The sequence below is a fragment of the Oncorhynchus clarkii genome, chromosome 26 (genome assembly GCF_045791955.1).
Source record: "Oncorhynchus clarkii lewisi isolate Uvic-CL-2024 chromosome 26, UVic_Ocla_1.0, whole genome shotgun sequence".
Lineage (NCBI taxonomy): Eukaryota > Metazoa > Chordata > Actinopteri > Salmoniformes > Salmonidae > Oncorhynchus > Oncorhynchus clarkii.
Window position 1 is genome coordinate 6,772,060 of NC_092172.1, and position 24,271 is coordinate 6,796,330.

General features: G+C 41.8%; 1 protein-coding gene across 1 annotated transcript in view; it reads right to left on the reverse strand.

Annotated features, from left to right (window-relative positions):
* Nucleotides 1-17,560, reverse strand: part of LOC139385039 (potassium voltage-gated channel subfamily A member 1-like) — a 33,858-nt gene extending 16,298 nt beyond the window's left edge. Inside the window, exon 1 of the mRNA XM_071130078.1 lies at nt 14,501-17,560. Coding sequence (XP_070986179.1) covers nt 15,602-17,560 — 1,959 coding nt within the window. The 3' untranslated portion in view covers nt 14,501-15,601. The remainder of the gene's footprint in view (nt 1-14,500) is intronic.
* Between the last annotated feature and the right edge of the window lie 6,711 nt (nt 17,561-24,271).

A 24,271-nucleotide genomic window follows, 5' to 3' on the forward strand; every position in this document is an offset into this window, starting at 1 on the left:
AGGGGCTGAATAATTTTGCACGCCCAATTTTTCAGTTTTTGATTTGTTAAAAACGTTTTAAATATCCAATAAATGTCGTTCCACTTCATGATTGTGTCCCACTTGTTGTTGATTCTTCACAAAAAAATACAGTTTTATATCTTTATGTTTGAAGCCTGAAATGTGGCAAAAGGTCGCAAAGTTCAAGGGGGCCGAATACTTTCGCAAGGCACTGTATATATGTATCACATCCGGCCATGATTGGGAGTCCATGATTGGGAGTCCCATAGGGCGGCGCACAATTGGCCCAGCGTCGTCCGGGTTTGGCCGGGGTAAGCCCTCATTGTAAGTAAGAATTTGTTCTTAAGAGACTTGCCTAGTTAAATAAAGTTTATATTAAAAAAAATATATATACAGTATATTATCCCAAAAATATATGGGGGATTGGAAATTATGCAGACACGTACATTGATGGAAGCTACAATTGATCTGCAATATTAAAGCTGATTTTCGCCCTAAAAAAATGTATGAATAATAATTCTCAACAGCCGCACTCAGATTCTTTGAAATAGATTTCCATTGATGTTCAAATGGGGTGCATTTCAAGTGGCTACAGACCGATATGGAGAGGATTGAAAACCTGAACTAATGGAGAGGATACTGGCTGTCATGAAGGGCTTCAAGACAATCAAGAGACTATAATGGAACGCTATGTACTGTAGTATGGAGAGAATTCAAACAGACAGCTTTAGAGACCCAACAGACACACGTAGCTCAGGGGGGGGGGGAAGCGCAGCCTTCGCTTCCTGCACACTGACACTAATCCAAAGGCTGGGGGATTCTTGCCTCATTCCCCTGCAGGCACTGCTCTCAGATCAGTTCTGACATTCACAGTCACACAAAGCAGACTATAAATATGCAGGCCACACACGCACATACAAATAATCAACATTCGGTTCACCATTCTCAAGCTTGTTTTAAGCCCACAGCCACCAATTGTCAGCTGAAAAAAATCATACGTTGTTTTGCTACGATTCATCTATGTAGATTTATCAGCAATGTACTGTTTGCTGGCACGGTTGAGTGCCCACACAGACACTGTTGTTTATTTTTCTCATTGGCTGTGCTGTGCTGGTCAGCTGGGCTGGCCAAGGCAGCCCATGCAAGCAAGCGTGGCGTATGTGACGGTTGTGCGCCTCAAGTTGATTCAAAGTGACAAAGGGGGGCTCCACTCAGAAAGCACATGTGCAATGCACTGTGAGTCATATTACACCACGACAGAACATCACGGCAAATTAAAGGCATGGCGCTGGCAGGGTTGGCGGCGGTCAGAAGACATCATTAATGCAAAGATGCCCTCGTCCCCTCTAAAACGAGCTCCGTGCACATGGATGGCAGGACTGGCAAGAGCAGATCCACGAAATACAGTGAATTTAGTGGGTGAATTCACTACAAGCTGACTGAGGGAGCTGATACATCCGCAACTCAAATCACTTCAGTCCCACTAAAGCTTTTTTTCTTGGGACATTGCTGTGAGGTTGAAGAACCTATGTTTAGACCCTATTCTACTGGCTTACAAGTGGAAAGCAAGCCTGGCTACAGTTGTGACAGGTTGCTAGGCAGTGCGAAACGCCTCCAAATGCACTGTGTTTATGGGATGTCGGGAGATCATCGCTGGTATAATAGAAGTCCATAGCAAATATATACCGAAGATATTGAAATCATCACAAATAATGACAGCTATACACAGTTATACATGTGCAATTCTACCGTGATTTTGTTGTCCACAGACAACTTTTTAAAGGACCAGGGCATCATGACTGCCACAGAGTGAGAGGTTCAACCATGAATAACTAATCATTATTTGTGGACCAGCATGCTAACTTGTAAGCTTAGGAAGGATATACTACTATAAAGGGCCATATTTATAAAGTGTTGACAACCAAGTACAAAGTTTACACCGATTTGCTCAGTTGGGGTTAAAACACCTCCCTAAAAAATAGAAACAAAACATCAAAATGTGAGGATAGAAGATGCACTAGCAGGACAACCCTGCATCGTGTGAAACCACAGCCGAAATGGGAAAGTCCAGCTAGCATGTCTGATTTTCAAGCCTCTACATCCAAAAGCAGGAACGGTAACATGTCTGTGACTCGCCTGGCAGAGGAGAAATGCCAGAGCGGTTGATTTATAGCCTGACTTCCCACATAATAAATCACACAGATGCATCTGAAACAAAAATGATATCAGCTGTCATCTCTAGCCAGACTTCCATCCCTCCTCTCCGAAGGAATTCATCCTGTCAATGACCTTTATCCATATGAGAATGATAAAGCCATTTGTTTCCAATGGATTGCAGCTCATGCAAATGCTCTGTCCGTGAATGCCGTTGTTTATGTGTGTGTGTGTGTGTGTGTGTGTCAGTAAAGTATTGAGTTAGCATGCAGTAGGTCCCTGGTTTTATCCCAGTCACGGTTAGGCAGCAAACCCCCAATATGCTACACTGGTGTCAGAAGTGGGATGGATGGCCGTGGTCAGGTATTTTACATGAATGTTTTATAACTAATTAGGCCATGACCTTACTGAAGTCGCAAGACTTCACACGAGTGGCATGGTCGTTATTCCTTTTCCAGTCCTCTTCATTACCACAACTCTGTCTGCCTATTGGATCATATTACTCTGTGGTCACTAGACACAGCTTTCTTTGTAACGCCATTGGCCACAAGTGCCTTTCCTGACTGCACGGCACTGCTGAAGCTCCTTTGCCTAATCTTACCATAACACCTGAGAACAACTTAGTCCTCTTTCCTTGCTACAATCGCCTAACACAGAAGGCCAATGCAATTAACAACCATTTGAGTTAGTGATGCCAGTTGGTCACACTGTACATTAAGCACAACTTAACAGTAAATAAAGCATGGATGTCTCTTCAAGAAACGTATGGATGACCCACCTACACACATTAAGTAAATCGTTTGGGTTCAAGCAAGAAACACATAAAACATGACACTCATAAATAAAGTCAAATGCAAATGAAAAGTGCTTTGTACACTCCATTTGGCACGAATAGTGAAAAATCCCATCACATAATTATCTTGGGCCAGGAATCCAGATAGCCAGGGAACGCTGCCCAGGCTTCTGGATCTGACTGAAATGTGTGTGGGGGGGACAAATGGGGTGCTGAGAATGCGAACAGCTGAGAAAAACACATAAACCGTTGATTTGCTCTCTTTCTTGTCTTATTCCATTGATTAGCTAGTTTGGGGAGCGGGTGAGCGTGACTAGCCAGTGTGACTGATTACGCGGTGACCGTTCACACAGGAACTTTCATGAATTTTCTGTGTGAAGGATATGGTCTCACCTAACGCTTCCCTCAATAGTAGCCCTTTGCAACAACCAAATGCTTTTACTGTAACACCCTAGAACTTCCTGGAAGTGATCCTGTTCGTCAGAACCACAGGTCTCCAGTGGCTATCCTACTTCCAAGGAACCAATCGGAGCAGCATTACTTGATTGATGGGCGGTAAGGAAAGTCGATAAAGGAGTGAACGAAGACGTCTTGAAAACCAATACAAATGTCAATGTGGGTGATAACAGTATTCATGATATCCCAATTAGGAGCTAAAAAAATGTACAGACAGCGATGTGTAAGTAGGAGGTCAATAGGTGTTGGCAGTGCCATGTTCAAGAGCTTTGGGATAGTTAGAATAGGAGAGTGCAAAACACACTACACTGATATACTGTGTCCCTAGGCCCAGGGAATACGGTTATTATTCCACTGTTATTACACCGTTCCTCTAACCTTCCAATTCACAAAAGTTGTGGGGGATACATGTCAAAAACAAAACACAAAGAAATCCAGGTAGACACCCAAACAAGAACAAACACACACTTCCTTTGCGTCCATAACGGTGTGAAATGTTGTTGCGCCACATTTGGAAGGATAGCAAAGTGCCACATTTTAACACGTGGCGTTGCAACTGGGAAAGTGCGATGAATAATGCAACCCCACACTGAGAGTTAAACCACGCTCCCCAGTCAGAGGACAGAACCCACTTAAGGGCACACAGCATGTAGCACATCAAAAAGGACCAGAAAAGTGATACGACGAGTTTCCCCACTTATTGCTGACTTGCAGTTGGATTTCAGACTCCAACCCACAGGTGCTGTAAATGCCAGATGGAGTCTCAAAAATAAATCTCTCGTATTTTAAGCATTGTAGTCTGCCAGTGGTTTGTTTAGGGGAAAATTGCACTGTGTACTTCCCTGACACATATTTTCCAAACAGAGAGTGAGAGCTGGAAAAACACTCTCATACACTTAAAAAATACACATATACAGATGAGCGTACACACACACACACACACGCACACACACACTTTACTCAGACACACTATACATCAGAACATTTCAGTCGCGGTTGCTATGACAATGCTTTCATTTACCACAAACATTCTCATCTGCAGCTTATCGTGGCCCCCGGCACCCTTGGGAAAAGTGTTTTTAACTTTATGCCTGGGAAAGCAACAGTGGAAAAGCATAAGCCTCAACTGATTGATCAACTCTGACTTCCCAGTCTGGGTTCCAAAGCTACACCGGAGAGCCTGGTATACAGTTAAACCTTTCAGATGTTAATATTCCCAATTGTTTCAATACGAAATTTGGAAAATGACGTAATACTCAATGATGAAAGTATGAAAATGTCATTTTGTTGGCATATATACTGAGAGAAAACCAGAACTCTCATTGAATTGAATATGAGCTCTTACATGGAATTACAGATCTTTATCCTCCTCTTTTGAACTTAAATTAAGACAAAGGTAATCTCGTGCCACAAGGTTCTCTCTGTTCTCTGTCATGACACCTCTTGGTGTGTCTATACAGAATAAAGATAGCGGGCAATGCAACAACAAATGGCACCAAGACAGATTCTTTTCAAAATACAAAATCTCTCCCCAGTACAGCAGGAAATGCTATCAGCTATTTATAGCCTCAAACATGCAATTTTTGAGCCGGCACTCAAGGGAGGGCACAAAACCCCAATTAACTCACTGGAAACTCACCAAGGCAAACAGTGAGATTACTAATGATAAGGCAAACGCTGGAATATTTTATTTTATCTCACAAGGCTGCCAATATCCCTTCAGATGTGCCGTACAACAAAGGTATTTGGCCATACTATTTTTAATCTCCTAAACAATAGCAGTAAACAACAAATGCTCGCTGTTTAGTAGACTAAGCGTAATAGGCTGCGGGGAGGAAATTTGACTGTTTTTAAGTGGATACTGTGGAGAATGGAGAATCCTTTGGTGACCTAGAGTGGGATAATTGTTAATGAACAGCACTTTAGCCACTTTGTTCCGGATATTGCACATTTGATAATTTCTTTACAGCTCAGTAATGTTGTTAAATGTAGATGTTCTGTAACTTTTGGAACATTGAAAGAGTAGGTCTAATTCTACGTAGGACATAGATTAAGCTTAGTTCTGGACTAAAAATCTGTGTCACAGAGTACTCTGTGCATCTTCAGTATTTCTTGACTTGCAGTGAAAAGTACAGTAGACTAGATGTGATCAGTTAAGCGATGTCAAATGGTTTGAACGTATTGATAAAACCATTAACATCAATACACTTCAACTAACTGCAGTACAACCAGCTTCCAATTATACAATAAAAAAAACTGCTACGTTATCTGGAATTAAGGATTGAAGATCCCTTTATAAAGCAACAATAAAGAAGAAAGAAATAATACTTTGTCTCACATCATTGCTAGATAAATGTAATTGCTGTATAATCATTTACACTAGAGATCCATCTTCAATCATTATCTTTCCACCTGCAGGTGCAGCAGAGTTGTTTCTCAAGTATGGGTAAAAAGGATTACGGAAGAAAATGAATAAACCATTTTTTTTATTTATAAAAATGGAAAGGGAATTTTCCATCACTGCCGAGCAGTGTTTTAACGGGCCAGCTGACGAAAGAACAGAAACCCATGACTGTATAAAAACCCAGATTTGGCTTGAGGGAGAAAAGGACTCACTGTTTGAGAAGTAAAACAAAATCCTAAAAGAGAACTTTGTTGTTTCCTGCGTAATCCACCGAAAAAAAGTGAAAGCCCTCCCAAAAGAATTCTGTGGATCTGGTCCAAATCAAATGAAGAGACATACAAAGCCCTTCAGCACTGACTGTTACTTTTAAAGAGAAGTAGCATGTTTTTTGCCAGGGGGCATATCTGCAAGTCTCCATAAAAACCTCTGTGAGGAATCCAAAAACCAATGATATTTGACCATTCAAGGGCTTACTGGTGCATTTGTGTAACATGAGTTTTTATCAAATCAAAGACAAGGATAATAGTAAAGCAAAGGTTCCCACGACGGATCCTTAGGAAAATATATCCCAACATTTATGGTCGGGGGTAACGACCATGTCTATGTTATCAGACGAAGCCATGAGAGACTCACGAAGTGAATAAATCGTTCAATTATGGATGTTATGACGTCAGCAATATAAAGTAAACAACAGCATTCTCCACCCCTCAGCAGTATTTCTGTAAATACGTATCTCGGTTGGTTTAAAAACAGCTCCCTTTGACTCTGTCCTAGACCAATTACAACCATGAGTTTCAACTTTTTCTTGAAAACGGCCAATTGATTTTGGGTAACACTACATTTAAGCATACTTTATAAAGGGTTTATAATGGGATTATAAGTATCTTATGGACTGTTCATTATTCATCTATAGTTAATAATAAGCAGGTATAACTAATATTAGTCTCACAATTTGTCAATCGCAATTTCAAAGAACGAGTATAGCTATTTATTATAAACCACCTAAAAACGTATAATACATAGTCTATAAACCACTTTACAAACCCTTTACAAAGCATACCTTCATGATGTAAAGTGTTTCCTGGTTTGAATCATTTCACTTTGAGAAAATATGATTCTGCTTGCTTCCCTTGACCTAACCATATAGTTGAACAAAACCACGTGGCATGTCAAGCACTATAAAAATAAGGGTACTTTTTCATTTATCAGAATGTTCATCATTTTTACTGAACAGCAACTCCCATGCACTTTATGCGGGGGATCTTGGTCTTTGTAGTCCTCCGGGCTGCCTTCTGAGTCATCAACAGTGAGTGGAGGCCCCTGTAGGCTGGCTCCTTGTGTACAGCACACATGCACCGATACACCCAGGTTCCTGGAGAGCTAGCATTAATCACTCCACGTAAAAGCTTCCAGTCACTCCAAAGCAGGAGAGCACAGAGAGGGAGTGGGAGAATGGGTCTTCATTTCTACTGGGTCTTCATTTCTGGCAGCCATTTTGGCTCCACCTGGACTAGAGATGCCACTGCTTTGATTTTGGGAAGGCAGGCTTAAGTTTACATAAGCTGATCGATACAGAGGGAGGCTCTGATCACGTATCACGGCTCATCCAGGGTTGATTGTTTCAACGTCCATTGGGGGTGGCCTTGATTAGTCACGAGTGAAGAATTAGTGTGCTCGATTACATATATCCCCGACTAGGAACATGATCACGTTGCTCATTACATTTCATTACATATGGTATCCAATGCACAACGTGTGCTTTTAATCAAATTGTAAACCATCATTTTACTTAGGATCGAATCATGGAAAAACAAATGAATTAAGTGGTTTACCTTCTTCACATATTTTGTCATTTCGTGGTTGGATTACACAAATTAACCTTGTTGCATTATCTATAGGCCTTCGTGATATCAACTACTATTCAAAACTCCATCTACTTTACCTTTTTGCCTTGTTACTTGACCAGATTGTTCAACCCTGCGCAATCAATCTTGCATTTGAACACTACATGAGTAGTTTACACTGTTCAGCTCATATGATGTTGTTCGTTAGGTGTTTACGACAACCAGCGAAACTCCGCTTACTCATTCATTGCTTATCTCAGCGCTCCGTTCAAGACTCCCACAGCTGATGACACATCTGGAGCCACTAAAGTTTACCAGCAGGCCGCTAGCCTTCCAGTCACCAGCCCGCGTCGTCAGGAAGAAAAAGTTTCACGGTTGAGCAGCTGTTGCGTTGGATTAAATCTCGAGCTTGTTAATACACTACCACTGCATCTCTGCAGGGCCTTCGCTTGCACCCAGAGGGACAACTCAGTCTGAGTAAGACTCCATGTGACATCTCTGGGAAGTGCTTACCTGTCCAGCGGTGTGCCAGGATTTAATTTCCTCCTGCCCCAGTTACATGTGTGACTCCAAACTTGAGTCAATTCTGTGGACTATATACACACTTCCGAGCTCCGCTCATTAAGACTACAAAGACTCACAACGAAAAAGACTCGTAGTCTACAAAGACTTGGTAGCATTTTACGTCACCTTGCCATAAATCATGCTTTTTCATTAGTCTGTAATAAGAGTGTAACTACTGTCATTACACTGTAACATCACGCGACAACCGTTATCGCCATACGTGTGAGTCAGGAAACCCTGGAACCCTACACTAAAGCATATGTGTGACTAGCACAATTATCTACACGTCTAGAATGAGGTAACATAATCGACTCCTGTGCGCATTGTCAGATGAATTCAGCTCATTGGAAAGATCCGCCGTGAGATTTTGTGTTGTTAACAAAGACTTGGGTTGTTATCTTTCAATGGAGGCATACTATGTGACTTCAACATTGAAACCTCGAGGGGGGTAGTTCCATTTACACAGAGGTTAGTCTCCTAAAGCTCCCACGTGTACATTAGTCAATCTCTTCTGCAATTGAGAACTACAGTAGGATTGTTTCCATACAGATTAGCCTTTCAGTTTCCATGCGCACGCAATATTTGTGTAACTTGGAATTGCAATGCAATACGACATAGCATCGTCTATAAATATGTCAGACGGAGGCCCAGACATACTGCACATGTCCAAAGAGTTCTCTGTAGCTCAACTGGTTGAGCATGATGCTTGCAACACCAGGATAGTGGGTTTGATTCCTGGTACCATCCGTACGTAAAATGTATGACCAAATAAAAGATTTCAGGCCCCTTGGATTTCTTCACATTTTATTGTGTTACAAAGTGCGATTAAAATAGATTTTTTTAGTAATTTGTTTTTGTCAACAATACACACAAAACACTATGTATTGTCAAAGCGGAAGATAAATGCAAAAAAATCAATAAATTAGTCAATAACTAAAAATTGTTAAAAATAGTGCATACAGTGGGGCAAAAAAGTATTTAGTCAGCCACCAATTGTGCAAGTTCTCCCACTTAAAAAGACGAGAAAGGCCTGTAATTTTCATCATAGGTACACTTCAACTATGACAGACAAAATTAGAAAAAAAAGTCCAGAAATCACATTGTAGGATTTTTAATGAATTAATTTGCAAATTATGGTGGAAAATAAGTATTTGGTCACCTACAAACAAGCAAGATTTCTGGCTCTCAGACCTTCTTTAAGAGGCTCCTCTGTCCTCCACTCGTTACCTGTATTAATGGCACCTGTTTGAACTTTTTATCAGTATAAAAGACACCTGTCCACAACCTCAAACAGTCACACTCCAAACTCCACTATGGCCAAGACCAAAGAGCTGTCAAAGGACACCAGAAACAAAATTGTAGACCTGCACCAGGCTGGGAAGACTGAATCTGCAATAGGTAAGCAGCTTGATTTGAAGAAATCAACTGTGGGAGCAATTATTAGGAAATGGAAGACATACAAGACCACTGATAATCTCCCTCGATCTGGGGCTCCACGCAAGATCTCACCCTGTGAGGTCAAAATGATCACAAAAACGGTGAGCAAAAATCCCAGAACCACACAGGGGGACCTAGTGAATGACCTGCAGAGAGCTGGGACCAAAGTAACAAAGCCTACCATCAGTAACACACTACGCCGCCATGCTTTTGGGCTATTTTTCTGCAAAGGGACCAAAACAGCCCCAAAACATCACTGCTCTAGAGGAGATCTGCATGGAGGAATGGGCCAAAATACCAGTGTGTGAAAACCTTGTGAAGACTTACAGAAAATGTTTGACCTCTGTCATTGCCAACAAAGGCTATATAACAAAGTATTGAGATAAACTTTTGTTATTGACCAAATACTTATTTTCCACCATAATTTGCAAATAAATTCATAAAAAATCCCCCACTGTAAGTATTCAGCCCCTTTGTTTAGGCAAGCCTGAATTCGTTCAGGAGTAACATTAGGCTTAACAAATCATATAAAAGTTACATGGACTAAATAACTTTTAAATAATAGGGGTTGACATGATTTTTAATTGACTAACCCTTCCTCACATACATACAACATCTGTAAGGTCCCTCAGTCAAGTATTGCATTTCAAGCACAGATTCAACTACAAAGAACAGGGAGGTTTTCGAAAGCCTCATAAAAAAGGGGCAGGTATTGGTAGATAATTAACAATAACAAATCAGATATTTGATATATTTTTAAGCATGGTAAAAGTTAAAAGTTATGTTGTGGATTATACTGTATATTAAACCACCCAAACACCTCAGAGATACAGTCATCCTTCTGAACTGCAGCACAGGAAGGAAACTTGTCAGGGATGTTGCCATGAGGCCATTTGTGATTTTAAAACTGCTACAGAGTTCAATGGCTGTCATGGGAGAGGACTGAGGATGGATCAGCAGAGAGAAAAGAAGAACACCTAATAAAAATTCCAAAATATGTATCTTCTTTGCAACAAGGCCATAAACAATACTGAAAAAGGCAAAGGAAAACACTGGGCTCCCGAGTGGCGCAGCAGCCTAAGGCACTGCATCTCAGTACTAGAGGTGTCACTACAGACCCTGGTTTGATCCTGGGCTGTATCACAACCGGCCGTGATTGGGAGTCCCATAGGGCGGCGCACAATTGGCCCAGCGTCTTTAGGGTTTGGCTGGGGTAGGCCGTCGTTGTAACAAAGAATTTGTTCTTAACTGACTTGCCTAGTTAAATAAAGGTTAAATGAGAAGCGCTATGTTTGGGGCAAATCCAACGCATCACTGAGTAACTGTTTCCTTATTTTCAAGCATGGTGGTGGCTGGATCATGGTATGGGTATGCTTGACATCGGCAAATGCTGGGGAGTAAAAAGAAACAGGACAGTGCTAAGCACAGGCAAAACCCTAGAGCAAACCTGCTTCAGTCTGCTTTACACCAGGCACCTTTCAGCAGGACAACAGCCCACAACACAAGGCCAAATCTAAACTGAAGTTGCTTACCAAGAAGACAGTGAATGTTCCTAAGTGGCCAAGTTACAATTTTGACCTAAATCTGCTTGAAATACTATGGCAAGACTTGAAAATGGCGGTCTAGCCATGATCCCCAACAATTTGACAGAGCTTGGAGAATTGTTTAAAGAATAATAGGCCAATATTGCACAATCCAGGTGTGTAAAACTCTTAAAGACTTACCCAAGAATGCTCACAGTTGTAATTGCTACCAAAGGCGTTTCTAACATGTACAGTATGGACTCAGGGAGCTGAATACTTATGCAATGACTATATTGTATTTACACATGTTTCATTCATCTTAAATAAAGTTATGATTGTTCTTCCACTTTGACATTCCAGAGTATTTTGTGTAGAGTGTACATTTTTTGTTGTTGTTGATTAAATCCATTTTAATCCCACTTTGTAACACAAAGAAATCCAAGGGGTCTGAATACTTTTGCAATGCATTGTACATTGCTTTGGATAAAAGCATCTGCTAAATGGCATTTATTAAACTCAGCAAAAAAATAAACTTCCCTTTTTCAGGACCTTGTCTTTCAAAGATCATTCGTAAAAATCCAAATAACTTCATAGATCTTCATTGTAAAGGGTTTAAACACTGTTTCCCATGCTTGTTCAATGAACCATAAACAATTAATGAACATGCACCTGTGGAATGGTCGTTAAGACACTAACAGCTTACAAATGGTAGGCAATTAAGGTCACAGTTATGAAAACTTAGGACACTAAAGAGGCCTTTCTACTGACTCTGGAAAACACCAAAAGAAAGATGCCCAGGGTCCCTGCTCATCTGCGTGAACGTGCCTTAGGCATGCTGCAAGGAGGCATGGGGACTGCAGATGTGGCCAGGGCAATAAATTGCAATGTCCATACTGTGAGACGCCTAAGACAGCGCATAGGGAGACAGGACGGACAGCTGATCGTCCTCGCAGTGTCAGACCACGTGTAACAACAGCTGCACAGGATCGGTACATCCGAACATCACACCTGCGAGACAGGTACAGGATGGCAACAACAACTGCACGAGTTACACCAGGAACGCACAATCCCTCCATCAGTGCTCAGACTGTACGCAATAGGCTGAGATGCTGGACTGAGGACTTGTAGGCCTGTTGTAAGGCAGGTCCACCATCGCTGGACCAGCCACTGGCAAAAAGTGCTTTTGTCACGGTTTTGTCTCACCAGGGGTGATGGTCGGATTCGCGTTTATAGTCTAAGGAATGAGAGTTACGCCGAGGTCAGCATGACAATGCCACCAGCCATACTGCTCGTTCTGTGAGAGATTTCCTGCAAAGACAGGAATGTCAGTGTTCTGCCATGGCCAGTGAAGAGCCCAGATCACAATCCTATTGAGCACGTCTGGGACTTGTTGGATCGGAGGGTGAGGGCTTGGGCCATTCCCCCCAGAAATGTCCAGGAACTTTCAGGTGCCTTGGTGGTAGAGTGGGGTAACGTCTCACAGCAAGAACTGGCAAATCTGGTGCAGTCCATGAGGAGGAGATGCACTGCAGTACTTAATGCAGCTGGTGGCCACACCAGATACTGACTGTTACTTTTGATTTTGACCCCCCCCCCCTTTGTTCAGGGACATATTATTCCATTTCTGTTAGTCACATGTCTGTGGAACTTGTTCAGTTTATGTCTCGGTTGTTGACATTTTGTAATGTTCATACAAATATTTACACATGTTAAGTTTGCTGAAAATAAACACAGTTGACAGTGAGAGGACATTTATTTTTTGCTGAGTTTATATTGTATTATACTGTATAACATAAACTGTACTAGAGAAGGCCCAAACATACATTTACTATGTTTTTGAATCAGAGCAAAGTTTGTACCTGTTATTCCCAATGGAATAAAACATAAAAGGGAGAGAGAGATAACTTTGTGCAAAGTGAAGTGTTTTTATCTTTTTGATCAGATCTGACCCACTCTGTAGATTCACAGAGTGTTCCACACATACAGTACGAAGCTTCAGTCAGACTGGTTGTACATACAGCCTCAATGGGGAAATGCACTAAACCAAATATAGTGTACAAAAATTGACTTGCCAGGGTCACCAAAGGTCGCATATAGCAACAGCCATCCAAATGAACACTGAATCCTTTGAATTGATGCCTGGAGATGACGAAACTCCATGAAAATCAGAAAATCTTACACTAATTTATCCTACTCATCATATGTGGTGAGTGCATGGTAACAATTGACACTGCAAAGACTGCCTTGCACATGACATCAGAGGTCAAACACACTCATAATAATGTCAACTTTTGACATCTGACTTAACATTTCCCTGTGATGTCCCAACCCCTTTTTAACCAAGCTCGATGGCAAACAGTATCCGTAGCCGACACAGGCTTACCATTTCGTTGTCATAAGTCGGGTAGCGTAACCATTATGACGGCACGGGTCACGTAAAACAAGTTTAAATTGAAGGCGTTGATGCCATGCTGGGGAAACGGCACGCAGATGCCGTTAACCTTTTTGATGAGGATTTGCTCCACAGCAACTTTTTAACGTAACTAATTACAGAGTATTGATGCAGTAACAAAACACATTGAGCCAGCCGCTTTGTGTGTCTGGACGTACCGTTTCAAAAGAACAATGAATACCAGTGAACGTGTTTGTCTGACAGGCGATGACAGGTTTTCTGGATAAAGACACAGAGCTCTGAGTGCAGATAATATACAAATACAGCTTTGAACAACTCAATTTGAAATATTTTATTATTATATTAGGCAGAATCTGAGGGCCGCAAAAGTATCAATGCTGTCAACATCAAGAGTGTGTGTTTGTGTGTGTGTGTATTGGGGCTGTACAACCAAGTAGTTTCGGGTGACAGATTAAATGAATGCTATCAGCAGGCTAGTAGTGGCCCGTGCAGCACATAATCGTTTGTTTTGATACAGTTGGCCTAGTCTATTCATATTTAATGGCATCACTACCGTCAATGAAAAAAGTGCGTCTCACGTTATCCCTTTGCGCACGCGCATATCTCACTTTTTGGATTGTTGCATCTTTGAATGTAGTTCGAAATGTATGTATATCCTTCTAGAAATGTGGGTGTAGTGTGACAGTACCTGACCTGATTCAAAAACATGCAGCAAGCAACTAAGCCTTTCATCAATTCATTTGGAATGTCTCCGAATGGTTCCAGAGTGTGTCGCATGATGTGTACGGTGACATCAGTGTGTGTGTGTGTGTGTGTGTGTGTGTGTGTGTGTGTGTGTGTGTGTGTGTGTGTATTAAGATCGTATACAGAAAACCACATCACATGGTGATTGTATTTAAAAGGTGAACATACCTTGGAAAACAACTGCCTGCTGGAGATCTTGGTGCTTTCTGGGATGACCAACAGACCTTCCTTTCTCATTTTAGAGAAATGTGCACTGTCCAACGAATAAGAGATTAAGTTCACAAACCCAAAGTTTCCATTATGACAGTCATTTTTTTCCCCAAATAAGCTTCAGTCAACGTCCGTGTAAAGGGATATTGTCAGTTAGTTTGAGGTGGTTTTAAAGGGACGGAGTTGTAGTCGCGCAAGTTATCCGTGCAGGACCTCTCTTGACAGCCAGTGTGGAGCAATTTCTCATGTCAGTCTGCAGAGTAGCTAGTGTAACTCCTGTGCTTCACCTCGGTGTTCGGTCAATACAAGGCTTCATTTTGTCCTGATCGTTGCAGAGAATGTTGTTTGCCAAGCGTCTCCCTTGTTGACCCCAGTGTGCTGCCAAAATAGGCATCATGCTCATTTACTCAAGAATCTCACAAATGATTGAGCTATTTCAATGTTTCCGATCGATACTGAATGATTGTTTTATTGTGTACACAGAGGGGTTAGACCTACACTGAAACGCAATAAGAATTGATTATTGTTCAGAATAAAAAACATCTCAATGCTCATTATGTCAGACGAAGGGTGTCTAGGTTGCCATATGTCCTACAGTTCCTGTCTCTCAGCATAACTTCCAAGTCTATCTCTCTTGAAAGTCAGCGTCTCAAACAAGCTTTTACAATAGTGCAAACTAGGCCTACTATAAACTTTGACTTTATCGCATAACAGCAAAACAATAACTACATCTCCCCTTCCATTATTGGCAAATGAAACTGATAAAGTGCGTATGCATTAGCCTGTCCCTTAAATATTTTCAATTTCATTTGGCCCAGATAGGTAGCCTGTATCTGATATTCGGATTACATTGGTCATAATAGTTATAAATCCGTAGGCCTATATTCCTCTAAGCAGAATAAAACACCATGTTTGAGCTTCCCAAGGTCTAGCTAAATATAGAGTGTGTGTGTGTGTGTGCATGCGCGCAAGTGCGCACTTGTGTGAGTCGGACCACCTATGTGTGTGTGATATGACAGCATATCTTTCTTCACGAGAATAATGTTTGTTTTTTTGTCATCACACGTCAGTTTGTTGTGACTTTGAACTTGTACTGTTTTTCCTGCCAATGTCTGTCCCGTTTCCTTTACTCAGGCTTGTATCCACCCCACACAGCGACTCCGTTACCCCCTCTTCCATCTCCATGTACTCCGCTTTATCACCCAGCGAAGAGCCCGAGGGGGACCCTTTGAATTTTTTAAGAAAGTTGGGGAAATAGGGGCAGACAGGTGGTGGGGCTTCAACAACCGGTGGTGGGTCTGCTTCATTATCAGTCTCCCTGTGGTAGAAGTAATTGAAGTTGGATACAATGACGGGCACTGGAAGAGCTATGGTTAACACACCCGCTATGGCACAGAGCGAGCCCACTATCTTGCCACCGACAGTAATTGGTTTCATGTCTCCATATCCGACAGTGGTCATAGTGACGACAGCCCACCAAAAAGCGTCGGGAATACTTGTGAATTGAGACGCGGGTTCGTCTGCCTCAGCGAAGTACACTGCACTTGAGAACAAAATAACACCAATAACGAGGAAGAAAATCAGAAGCGCTAGTTCCCTCATACTGGCGCGGAGGGTATGTCCGAGGATCTGCAGTCCTTTGGAGTGCCTGGAGAGTTTGAAGATGCGAAAGACTCTGACAAGGCGGATTATTCTCAAGATTGCAAAACTCATTGCCTGGTCCCCTTTGCCTTGCTGTTGAGCAAGATCTGTGCCGAGCGTGATGAAATAAGGCAAAATCGAGACAATGTCTATAGTATTCATAATGTTTTTAAAGAAATCCGTTTTACTTGGACTTGCAAAGAAGCGCACTATAATCTCAAATGAAAACCAAATAATGCATACCGTCTCCACAATGAAAAAAGGGTCGTTAAAAGGAGTCTGTCCATGAGGTTCTGTCGAATTGTCTCGTGGTTTAAGGTATTCTTTTTCGTCCCTGAACTCTGGCAACGTTTCCATACAGAAAATTACTATTGATATAACGATGACTAAAACGGACACGACTGCAATCCCTCTCGCAGGTTGTGAGCTCTCTGGGTATTCAAAAAGAAGCCAAACTTGGCGTTTGAACTCGTCCTCTGGTAAGGGTTTCTCTTCCTCTTTGACAAAACCCTCATCCTCCCGAAACTTCAGTATTGCCTCCTCTCCGAGTTCATAGAATTTCACCTCCTCAGAAAAGATGTCAAAAGGTACATTTTGGGGTCTCTTCAATCGCCCCCCTGACTGGTAATAATAAAGAATAGCGTCGAAGCTTGGTCGGTTCCTGTCAAAAAAATATTCATTCCTTAGAGGGTCGAAGTACCTGATTCGTTTGTCCGGGTCTCCCAAAAGAGTGTCAGGAAACTGTGTGAGAGTCTTAAGTTGAGTTTCAAACTTTAGTCCGGACACATTAATAACAACTCTTTCGCTGCACCCATACTCACTGTAAACATTTGCGTATCCTGATTGGGGACGTCTGTCTGTGAGTGAGACAGTCTCTTCATCATCCATATTACAGAGAAAACTGGAACTCTTGCTTCCCCTGTCCTCCTCTTCCCCGCCTTCCGCCTCGTCCTCCTCTATCATATCCTCCTCTGATCCAAGTAGCGCCAACTCCGAGTGGCGCAAATCCCCACCGAGAGTCTGGCGACTCCTTCTCCAACGTCCTACGCCGCGTTGCTTTTTCCTTTCTCTGAGAACCTGCTGCTCGGACTCATGGTAGTGCTGCTGTGGCTGTTGCGAGGAGGAGGGGCGCGAGGCGGTACTGCCGCTACTGTTGTTGGCATTTGATGAGGAGGCGGTGCGAGACTGATGCTGCTGGTGGTTGTTAAGGAGATGGCCAGAGGACTCCCCTCCCTCTCCACTTGCTGCACCTTCCGCAGCGGCTGTTGCCTGCTGTACCTGTCTCTCCTTTTCGTGCTCCCTTTCCCGTGCGCGAGCATACCCGTAAGGCAGTCGAGTTTTGCACCCATTATCTGCACCTATCATGGCAAACTCCATTTTGAGAAGGGTGTAAATTCAGTTCTGAGTGAATGATATAATCCCTTTAGCGACGACTCGTGTAGAACAATGGAAAGTAGCAAATTGTAGCAAAGGGCGCACAGGTTGGTTGATCCTGCTTTGACAGATAGCAGGCACCTGTTATTCAGTGAGTCTTAGGTGAGTTAAGAATGCGTAATTAAAGATCCATTTTTGGAATATAGTTCACATAGTCGTTGACAAAAATCACATGAATATATTTTTGTAAACTGACTCCTCATTTATTTTATGACATCATTATTACAGCCAAGTGAATATAGGCTGTGGATGGGTAGGCCAGATATCACCAGATATTGGACAATATATTCACAAAACCACCTAATTTGTCCCTCAGGTGCTTAACTCCAGTGTGAGTACTTGCAGAAATACGGCATTTTTGCCTTTTCGTGGTCCCTCCTGGTTGCCATTTTAGGTGATGAGAAAACCGGCCCTTTTATGCTGTACACCTTCAGTGATTCTGAATGACTTTATTCCTCTGACGTCTTCAGCAGCTGCAAGGGAGAAACAGCAGTTCGATTAGACAACCTACAAATGTATGTATTCAAATGCATGTCCCCTGTTTGGGCGATGCATGCACTATAGCCGACGTCGCATCACCAACTTAAGAACAGAAAACACAAGTCTAATAATAACAGTAATTATAATGACAATATTTATAACACGAATTAATAATTAATCATACAAATAATAATAATAATAACTAACATGGCAACAGAAGACAACACATGATAACTGCAACATTTGTCTGTGTAAACATTCTTTAAATTACGCACGGAATTGTGTTCACTCTGTTTCAAAAAATGCCCCACCTTCATTCATTTAGACATTCCACTTACATATGATAAAGGCCGAACGAAATCGTCTCAGCACCTTACAAAATGTGCTGTAGGTGAGGATGCAATTCCTTGGTTTGCCCAATTTCGCATCTTGTTTTGGGAATATTAAAATCCCTCGACGTATCCAACCGGCGAACATATCACCTATACATCTGTGTTCGATTGCACTCGAGGGATTACACTTTTTGGACGCGTCTCGGCGTTGTCTTGTCTCAATTCAACAGGATCTATTTATTGAGTATCATCCCCATTCCCGAAAAAAAAGATCCACCGCTGCATTGGTGCTGGCAGCAAAAATATATATAAAACGCAGGTCTAGCGTGTATCAATAGCTCAGCCTGGTCAAAGAAGCTGCGTCGGAGAGAGGGCAAATAAAAGTTTATGTTGATATGTGAAATCGCCCACGGTTAAGTAAGCGCATCACACATCTGTCCGTTGCCTCTACCTCCCCAATTTCCCATTGTGCGTGTTATTGAGGAGTTGTGCCTCGTCCAAGTCGAGCATGTGCCGCAGCGCAGGCAGAGCTCGATCATCCCCCAGTGGATAGAGCGGGTCACTACGCACCTCAGCCACCACCACTTCTAACACTGGGATGGTCAAATGCAACTGTTGCCATCTATCAAAGGTAACCCTCCAAAATGCCATTGATATCATTTGACCATCTACTATGAAACCAGATCGAAAGACATGGGGCACATGCATCCTGCACCTGATGAGCACCTCACCTAATAACATCTCAAAGCTAATGCAAAAAACCGAATAAAACAGGAATAACAAATGATATAAAATGGAAAGCAAATCTGTGTCTCTATTCAGCTTCAGATAGAAGTAGAGGCAGATATGGAGCTGTCTTCAAAGTATTGACCTAACGGACTACTTGCAATTAATAACGGACTACTTGCAATTAACTTATGCCTACATTTAGAGAATTCCATTATCGAATAGAATAGTATATAGGCCAAAGTTAACCTGATGTTATGGTAACTGTATACTGATATTCTAATGGATATTATTTATATATATACAGTGACTTCGGAAAGTATTCAGACCCATTGACTTTTTCCACATTTTGTTATGTTATAGCCTTATTCTAAAATGGATTAAATAATACAAATCCTTATAAATCTACACACAATACCCCTTAATGACAAAGTGAAAACAGGTTTTTAGAAATGTTTGCAAATGTATTAAAAATAAAAATACCTTATTTACATAACTATTCAGAACCTTTGCTATGAGACTCGAAATTGAGCTCAGGTGCATCCTGTTTCTATTGATCATCCTTGAGATGTTTCTACAACTTGATTGGAGTCCACCTTTGGTCAATTCAATTGATTAGTCATGGAAAGGCACAGATCTGTCTATATAAGGTAGTTTACCGAGAAGACAGTGAATGTTCCCGAGTGGCTGAGTTACAGTTTAGTGAGTTTAGTACTTTACCAAGAAGACAGTGAGTGTTCCTGAGTGGCCGAGTTACAGTTTAGCAGTTTACCAAGAAGACAGTGAGTGTTCCCGAGTGGCAGAGTTACAGTTTAGTAGTTTACCAAGAAGACAGTGAGTGTTCCCGAGTGGCCGAGTTACAGTTTAGTAGTTTACCAAGAAGACAGTGAATGTTCCCGAGTGGCTGAGTTACAGTTTAGTAGTTTAGTCCCACGGTTGACAGTGTATGTCAGAGCAAAAACCAAGCCATGAGATGGAAGGAATTGTCTGTAGTGTTCCGAGACAGGATTGTGTCGAGGCACAGATCTGGGGAAGGGTACCAAAAAATGTCTGCAGCATTGAAGGTCCCCAAGAACACAGTGGCCTCCGTCATTCTTAAATTGAAGAAGTTTGGAACCACCAAGACTCTTCCTAGAGCTGGCTGAGCAATCAGGGGAGAAGGGCCTTGGTCAGGGAGGTGAGCAAGAACCCAATGGGCACTCTGACAGAGCTCTAGAGTTCCTCTGTGGATATGGTAGAACCTTCATGAAGGATAACCATCTCTGCAGCACTTCATCAATCAGGCCTTTATGGTAGAGTGGCCACACAGAAGCCACTCCTCAGTAAAATGTACATGACAGCCCGCTTGGAGTTTGGCACCTAAAGACTCTCAGACCATGAGAAATAAGATTCTCTGGTCGGATGAAACCAAGATTGAACGATTATGCCTGAATGCCAAGCGTCATGTCTGGAGGAAACCTGGCACCATCCCTACATTGTAGCATGGTAGTGGCAGCATCATGCTAAGGGGATGTTTTTCAGCAGCAGGGATTAGGAGACTAGTCAGGATCAAGGCAAAGATGAACGTGCAAAGTACAGAGAGATCCTTGATGAAAACCTGCTACAGAGCACCCAGGACCTCAGACTGGGCCGAAGGTTCACCTTAGGACTTCGACCCTAAGCACACAGCCAAGACAACGCAGGAGTGGCTTCAGGACAAGTCTCTGAATGTCGTTAAGTGGCTTAGCCAGAGCCCGGACTGGGAGAAACTACCCAAATACAGGTGTGCCAAGCTTGTAGCATCATACCCAAGAAGACTTGATGCTGTAATCACTGGCAAAGGTGTGTCAACAAAGTACTGAGTAAAGGGTCTGGATACTTGTGTAAATGTGACATTTCATTTTATTTATTTATTTTATTAACAAAAATATCTAAAAACCAGTTTTTGCTTTGTTATTGTGAGTAGGTTGGTTGACGAGAAGAAAAAGGTTTTAATCAATTTTAGAATAAGGCTGTGACTTAACAAAATGTGGGAAAGGTCAAGAGGTCTAAATACTTTCCGAATGCACGATATACGTACAGTACCAGTCAAAAGTTTGGACACACCTACTCATTCCAGGGTTTTTCTTTATTTTTTATATTTTCTACATTGTAGAATAATAGTGAAGATATCAAAACTATGAAATAACACATACAGAATCATGTAGTGTAATAAAGTGTTAAACAAATCCAAATATACAGTTGAAGTCGGAAGTTTACATAAACTTAGGTTGGAGTCATTAAAACTCGTTTTTCAACCACTCCACAAATTTCTTGTTAACAAACTATAGTTTTGGCATGTCAGTTTGGACATCTACTTCGTGCATGACACAATTATTTTTTCCAACAATTGTTTACAGACAGATTATTTAACTTATAATTCCCTGTGTCACAATTCCAGTGGGTCAGAAGTTTACATACACTAAGTTGATTGTGCCTTTAAACAGCCTCGAAAATTCCAGAAAATGATGTTATGGCTTTAGAAGCTTCTGATAGGCTAATTGACATAATTTGAGTCAATTGGAGGTATACCTGTGGGTGTGTTTCAAGGCCTACCTTCAAAGTCAGTGCCTCTTTGCTTGACATCATGGGAAAACCAAAATAAATCAGCCAAGACCTCAGAAAAAAAATTGTAGACCTCCACAAGTCTGGTTCATCCTTGGGAGCAATTTCCAAAAGCCTGAAGGCACCACGTTCATTTGTACAAACAATAGTACGCAAGTATAAACACCATGGGACCACGCAGCCGTCATACCGCTCAGAAAGGAGATGCGTTCTGTCTCCTAGAGATGAACGCACTTTGGTGCGAAAAGTGCAAATCAATCCCAGAACAACATCAAAGGACCTTGTGAAGATGCTGGAGGAAACAGGTACAAAAGTATCTGTATCCATAGTAAAACAAGTCCTATAGCGACATAACCTGAAAGGCCACTCAGCAAGGAAGAAGCCACTGCTCCAAAACTGCCCCCCAAAAAAGCCAGACTACGGTTTGCAACTGCACATGGGGACAAAGATTGTACTTTTTGGAGAAATGTCCTCTGGTCTGATGAAACATATTGTGACTGTTTGGCCGTAATAACCATCCTTATGTTTGGAGGAAAAAGGGGGGAGCTTGCAAGCGTAAGAACACCATCCCAACCATGAAGCACGGGGGTGGCAGAATCATGTTGCAGGGGTGCTTTTCTGCAGGAGGGACTGGTGCACTTCAAAAACTAGATGGCATCATGAGGAAAGACAATTATGTGGATATTTTGAAGCAACATCTCAAGACATCAGTCAGGAATATAAAACTTGGTCGCAAATGGGTCTTCCAAATGGACAATGACCCCAAGCATACTTCCAAAGTTGTGGCAAAATGGCTTAAGGACAACAAAGTCAAGTTATTGGAGTGGCCATCACAAAGCCCTGACCTCAATCCTATAAAAAATTTGTGGGCAGAACTGAAAATGCGTGTGTGAGCAAGGAGGCCTACAAACCTGATTCAGTTACATCAGTTCTGTCAGGAGGAATGGGCCAAAATTCATCCAACTTATTGTGGGAAGCTTGTGGAAGGCTACCCAAAATGTTTGACCCAAGTTAAACAATTTAAAGGCAATGCTACCAAATACTAATTGAGTGTATGTAAACTTCTGACCCACTCGGAATGTGATGAAAGAAATAAAAGCTGAAATAAATCATTCTCTCTACTATTATTCTGACATTTCACATTCTTAAAATAAAGTGGTGATCCTAACTGACCTAAAACGGGGAATTTTTACAAGGATTAAATGTCAGGAATTGTGAAACTGAGTTTAAATGTATTTAGCTAAGGTGTATCTAAACTTCCGACTTCAACTGTATATATAAAATCACAATACCCATCAGATTGTCATTCCACCTAAATTACCCTGCAAAATGTATCAAAACCATTTAAACAAAGAGTCCCTCCCCTCCATGACAAGTTAGGACACAACAGTCTGCCCTCTCCACTCAATGTTAGACCCTTGACTGAACGCAGCGGTGTCTATCCCTAAAACCTTCCCAATACCCTTGAATGTCTCACTCCATTGCCTAAATATCTTGCATTAACTGACACAATGGAGATATAAGAACGGCAAGAAATGCTCAATTGACTGAATGATTAAGCCTTAAAGTAGCAAGAACATAGGGAACTAACTTGCAAAATAATTCAGCGATGATAGTTGACTTCTCTAGTAACATAGTTGTTGTCATAGCAACATGAGACAAGTTAGCTAGCCAGCTACCACCAGACAAAGTTATCACACGAACGTTGTAAACGTAACTTAGTTGTAAAATACGATTTTAGTTTATAGAAGCTAGATAAACGTTCAACAACATGTAGGTTATACTGAACACTAAATATATAATCAGCTAGCTGGCTAACAGTTGTGATGATGACTTACTTAGCTAGCTGCTAATGCTATTAGTTGTAACGTTTCTGTCCCAATCAACGGCCTGGAAAGCTAGTTCACTTGCTAGCTAGCATGCTGGTGCTCCGTTGTTGAAGTTCATAATGATCACAAGTAATTACATCAAATGTTCCTCAAAACTCCTTGGAGTTGTTGATAAATCGTCTTGACCAGTTGACTTATTCCATAGGTTCCCCGGTGCTTGCATGGCCCCGTTCTTGAGTCTTCCTCCTCACAATGAGACCACAATCACACCTCCTCCTCCATGCTTCACGGAAGGGAACCACACATGCAAAGATCATCCGTTCCCCTACTCTGTATCTCACAAAGACACGGTGGTTGGAACCAAAAATCTAATATTTTGACTCATCAGACCAAAAGACCGATTTCCACTGGTCTCATGTCCATTGCTCATGTTTCTTGGCCCAAGCAAGTCTCTTCTTATTATTGGTGTCCTTTAGTAGTGGTTTCTTTGCAGCAATTCGACCATGAAGGCCTGATTCACGCAGTCTCCTCTGAACAGTTGATGTTGAGATGTGTCTGTTACTTGAACTCTGTGAAGCATTTATTTGGGCTGCAATTTCTGAAGCTTGTAACTCTGATGAACTTATCCTCTGCAGAAGAGGCAACTCTGGGTCTTCCTTTCCTGTGGCGGTCCTCATGAGAGCCAGTTGCATCATAGCGCTTGA